At 39.3% G+C, this 6,000-nt stretch overlaps 1 protein-coding gene across 1 annotated transcript in view; it reads right to left on the reverse strand.

Annotated features, from left to right (window-relative positions):
- grip1 (glutamate receptor interacting protein 1) overlaps positions 1-5,217 on the reverse strand; it is a 308,087-nt gene extending 302,870 nt beyond the window's left edge. The window contains exon 1 of the mRNA XM_053508660.1: positions 4,973-5,217. Coding sequence (XP_053364635.1) covers positions 4,973-5,027 — 55 coding nt within the window. The 5' untranslated portion in view covers positions 5,028-5,217. The remainder of the gene's footprint in view (positions 1-4,972) is intronic.
- Between the last annotated feature and the right edge of the window lie 783 nt (positions 5,218-6,000).

The following is a 6,000-nucleotide window of genomic DNA, read 5'->3' on the forward strand; positions in this document are numbered from 1 at the left end:
GACAGTTGTATCAAGTTCCACTAAATGTAACGGAGGCAACAAATATTTAACTCAGTGATTCCAGAATGCAATGCAGTTCCATGACTCAATTCGGGGTTACGACAGAGAGCTTGGCCAGGTTGGGCTAATTATTACTCTATGAGATGACAGCATGAAAACTCAAAGCTTTAGAAGCTGATCTGTTTGAGTAGAGTGTACAGATGTGGAGTTGAGAAATCTAAAAGATTAAACAGCTACTGCCTCACTGAATCGATTTAAGGTAGTCAAACAGCATTGTGGGTAATATAAGAAACTGTAAACTAAAATAAAAGTAAATCATGTTTTACATTAAATAAAATGAACTACAAAATTTCATCACAGAATGAATATTGGGCCCACTGAAAGAATAATAAATGTTCAGGATAAAATTTTCATTAAAATTACATACTATGCGTGTTCAAATCAAACCGGGACTTTGGATTTTTGTGCAAATTAACAGAACACAGTGATGCGAGGAAAAAACATTTTTTTCTCCATAGTTTCAAGTTTCATTGTCATATATACAGTAAAAAAAAACATGCATATATGCATATATATATATATATATATATATATATATATATATATATATATATATATATATATATATACACATACACACATACACACACACACACACACGTGTACATATATACACTATAATATATTTTCTCAGCATCCAAATTCAAATTTCAAATTCAAATTCAAATTTTATTTGTCACATACACAAACATACACAGTACGAAATGTAGTGAAATGCATTATACGACTGCCATTGACCCTAAAAGAGAGTTAAATTTTACAAATAAGAAATAAATATGAATAAAAGAAATACGATAGAAATTAAATAAAAAAATTAAATTAAACTAGGAAAAATAGAACTAAAAATAAAAATAGAAATGTGCTAGGAAAAAATAGAACTAAAAATAAAAATAGAAATATATATCCCAGGGCCACGAACAGACTTGTCTGCTTCACGTCTGACACGCTGGTCTCCCAGGAACTCCTTTAATGACATGTCTTGGAGCGAGGTCAGAAACAAACAAGAGATGTGCCAAAAACACCCAGCCAAGTTCCTGTAATAGGGGGCATTATGAGGCTGTGCATTGTCCTGCAAAGACAGAACGCCTTTGGTGATCAAACCAGGCAATTTGTTTCTTCCCGAGTGTGTTCCCCTTGCTCAATGTACACAGAAACCTTTGTAGCGGGAACTGAGCCTATTTACAAATGTTTGCACCATTCAAATGTTTTACTGTGGCTAAGAGTCTCAGCATCTTCCGGTGTTTGAAGTCTGTAGACTGTAAATGTCAATCGTTTTTTACGCTTTCATTCACGAGATATTTCATCACAAGTCCCAGTTTGACTTTAACTCCCCTTGTAAAATTAAATCCCTACTGTTGTAAGTTAATGCAAAAAAATATATCTGACAAACAGACTCTTTGACTTAACTAAACTGCTAATGAAAGTTGCATGACTTCTGATAAGCTGTAGTTTCTAATACACTATCATTATTATTATTATATAAGAAAACATAGTTTTAAAAAAATCCAAATGTCACCTTAATTAACCAGTGCTGTGATCAAAGTACATGCCCTGATTAAACCTAATGAGACTGGCATTTTTATTAACAATGCTCCCATGGCTTAAATGTTTGATCAAAAAAAGAAAGGATCTGTTTAAATGCATTAGTGAGCCAAAACTGTAGTATATGCATCCATACACACACACACACACACACACACACACACACACACACACACACGTCTCCTTCTAATAAGGAAGATGAAGCTTTTAAAAAAAGAGAGAGCAGAGGCTAATGAACCGTCTTTTCGCGTGTATCATTTAAAAAGACAATCTTACCATGAAGATAAAGGTAAGAGATGTTCCAACACCTCATTCCTGACAAAAACTATAATGAGATTATATGCCATTAGAAAAATTATTTGGTACAGCTCCATCGATGAACCTCTAATGAGTTTGATCTTCGAAGCACTGAATCAGATATTACGAAACGTAATCATATCACAGCATTCAGGTATTCTCGTCATTACATCTCCTCGAACGGCTGCAAAGGGTCAAACGGCTCAAATCCTTCAGCCTGTGACCTACAAAATGTATTGTCACATCCTCCTCTACTGCATAGTCTTAAAAACGGGTCTTTCGTCTGTGAATTATGGACCCCCAGAAAGCCGTATTTTTTAATCCATGCAAACTCACGGCTAAAATATGAAATAGGACATTTACGTTTAATGTGGGAAGGTTACTGGTATCAGTTGTAATTAACCTGCTGGACTGATGCATTGAAGGGTTCATGCAAAATATAACAGCAATGGGTTCGAAACCAAACGTTCCTATTTAAATGCAGTACTGGTTTGCAGACTGAAAACATTTCCCCATCTACTTCTATAGTATGGCTCTTTAACCACGCCGAGATAAAACTGTGTTTTCTTGTAAGCCACTGATTAGCCGAGTCGAGGCTTTGCCATAATTCAGCACGACTTTGCTGGCTTCATTACGGGTATAAACATGGCCTTGCACATAACTGGAAAATAGTAAGTTTTTAAAAAATGTCCTTTTATCTTATTTTAGAGACCTAAAACAAATTATGATCATTATCTCTTAGGTTTGAGATTCTTTTCTTTGTTTCTCTGTTGGAACGGGATTAGCAAGATCCTCTGTAATGTCAGGGCAATGCACAAAAGAGATTGGGTAAAAAAAAAAATTAAAAAAAACGCTATTCAATTATAAACCGCGATTCATAACCAATTCTTTAAAAATAAACCAATTCTGTCATTGACAGAAAAAGGCTGTTTTTCAGCTTGATCAGCCATGAGCTATCATGATGGACATAACCGAGTCTGTGCCAAGCTTTGTGTGGTGCAACAGTGGTAAAAAGTGTGCGATTAACCTTTTTCTCCAAACTGTACGAGCAAATTAGTCTCGAAGACCACTTACACTAGTCACACAAACACCGTATTTGCTAATTAGTCTTGAAACATGCATGAGTGCTCACAACTATTCAAGATACTCAAGGCTCAAGGTGGTTAAACGTCACCATATAATGGTAAACTCTAAACTATTTCCATCCTGGGATCCCATGTGGTTTATGTAGAAATAATAAGTATGTTGGTTGACAGATACATGCTGCTCATCTGTCAACATGCAGCTTTTCGTTTCATTTTATTAAAGTTTAACATTTAAGTTGAATGTTAAACTCTTGTAATGGAAGTTAAGTAATTTGTATTGTTAAACGCTGCACTTAGTTTTTAAGTGAGAAAACTAATGTTAAAAGGAATGGGCTTACAGATGGGCCATCTGTACTTACTTATCGTGATAACGTATCGAGTGGTGATTGGTGAATCCCATCCCAAATTTACCACTATTAACTTCTGACAAGAATACACAATATACAGCATCAACCAAAAAAAATGCACTATTGAAGGCTCAGTCCGAGGCTTCTCATCGGCCATGGAGAAGGCCTGGGTTAAATTCCCAGTCAATACCCTGCATTCCCATAACCAGCCTCTGAATGCAGAGCAGACTGAATCCAGGATAAACAGGCCAAGCAAATGTGAAGAACAGCTTTGTTCATCTAACAGTTTCAGGCAAAAAAAAATGCCCCAAAATATATTAAAATAAAATACAGTAAATTAATAAGTAAAAAAAAAAACATTTGAGTGTAGTCTAAATTAGTCACCAAAATTAAAAATTTAATTCTAACCCAAATCCTGGTTAATTAGACTAATAATGACTATGAGATCTGTCTAGGGAGGATCAAATCAGATGCATCTAGTCATTTTTAGGATTGTACTAACAACCTTGTGCTCAGTAAGGATCAGATATGTTGAGTAAAAGATTGGATTAAATATTAAATGTATCTAGTCTTGAGCGAATCTGGATTAAGTGTGTTCATTCAGGATAAGAACGAGCTCAGTCCGGATCACACTCGCTCAGTCAGGATCAAACGTGAATGGTCAGAATCAGAGTGTAGTTCAGTCAGGATCAGGATGGGTCCAGAATCAGAAGTAATAAGTCAGCGCTGGAATCTGTTTATTCAGAATCTGATGTAACCAGCCAGGGTTGGGATGCATTCAGTCAGGATCAGATGTGATTAGACAGAGCGCGAATGTGTCCAGTTAGGATCAGATGTGATGGATCAGGGTGACACAGTGTCCAATTGTATTGTAATTGGTCAGGGTCAGAAAGTGTCCAGTTAGGATCAGGTGTGATGTCTCAGGAGCAGATGTGATCGATTAGGGTCAGGATGTGTCAATTTACGATCAAATGTGATTGCTCAGGGTCAGGCAGTGTCCAGTTAGGACCAGGAAGTGTCCAGTAAGTATCATATGTGAATAACCAGAGTCAAGATGTGTCCAGTTGGGATCAGATGTGCTTTAATAACCAGTAGGCTGATTTAAAATATAAAGTGCAAAACATGTCGCGACAATCGCATGTAACAAAGCACCGGTTATTAAGATGCTTTCGGTTTGGACACAAGTGCACTTCTACAGAGACAGTGCGATACTGCATAACACACACACACACACACACACACCATGCACTTTAACACGGAGACGGTTGTTCCTCGGGAGTAATATACCGTGGCACTTCCCTGTGTGATAATGGAGGCCGGGTAAGACACACACAGACATATACACACACACACCAGCTGTAGAATGAAACACGCGAGCGAGCGAGCGAGCGCGCGCGCGGTTGCATGCACTGTCCGCCGCACAGGCGCCGCTTCCTCCAGCACTCAACTGCTCAAAGTTAACACTAATAGCGCGTTCAGACCAGAGCCACATCCAGCCGGGACTTTCTCATAAACATCCAGGGCAGTGCAGCATGGAGAACTTTCAGTCCAAAACACAAACACACTATACCCAAGCCTCGAATCGTTTGTTTGTGTGTGTGTGGTTAGAGAAGCATGATGTAGGGGAGAGCGGGTTCCTACCTCCTTCTTGGTCGGCCTGAAGACAAGCGGGGATGTTCTTCTTCCAGCCCGGCATGTTTTTTTCTCTCTCTGCAGCGCGCTTCGTCTTCACAGCCGCTCCAAACGCATAATCTCACGCGCGTTTCGCTCTCCGTCCGCGTGCATGTCCCTCCTCGCCGAGACTGCAGCCTCTTCCTTTTTCAGCTCGCGCTGTAATTCAACGCCGCGTGCGTCTCGCTCAGCCTCGGTGTGGCGCGAGCTCACGAGAAAGAGGAGGAGGAGGAGGGCGCGAGCCGGCAGCGGTGGGCACTACTATTACTACTACACACACACACACACTAACACCCGCTCGCGCTTCTTCCCGCACACTCAGTGCATGTTGCTGTTACGCGCTGAACGTTTTTTTTTTCTTAATAAAGAGACGCGTGCATAGACAGAACCTAAACGGATAATAAACCCGTCAGCGTGCATGTGTACCGGGACGCCGATGGTCTGTTCCGGTGTTGTAGCCCAATATGGCCTCACTCATTCATACCAAGCAGCGCCTGTAACGTGCTGCCATGTGTTTTACAATCTATTCTCCATCTGCGAATCCTAAAATCACTGCAGCATACGAGTGTCTACGCAGGTCTATCACATTATCAAGGCTAAATCTTTTTGTTATAGGACACAAACTTTGTGAAACGCGTTTGAAAAGAAATAGCAGGTAATGTCAGATTACGTAATGATAGACACCTGTCTCTTTGTTAACATGAAACTCATTTCTAAGCAATTTCATTTATTACTTCATTTATCTTCACTATTGCTTATCCTGGTCTTAATGCTGGATTGGGAATCTGGAATCAGGAATGCTGGGCGTGGCATTAGATAGGCATACATCCTGGATGAAACACCAGCCAAACACAGGGCATCGTACACACACATACAGTACACCTTGCCCAGTTTCACCTGGACCAGCACATTTCTTACCACTAAAGTGGAAAGTTAAGATTATTAAGAGGATTATTAGTAAATTATCAAGGGACCTTGGAGGCCTTTAATGATTACCA

The sequence above is a fragment of the Clarias gariepinus genome, chromosome 12 (assembly GCF_024256425.1).
Source record: "Clarias gariepinus isolate MV-2021 ecotype Netherlands chromosome 12, CGAR_prim_01v2, whole genome shotgun sequence".
Taxonomy (NCBI): Eukaryota; Metazoa; Chordata; class Actinopteri; order Siluriformes; family Clariidae; genus Clarias; species Clarias gariepinus.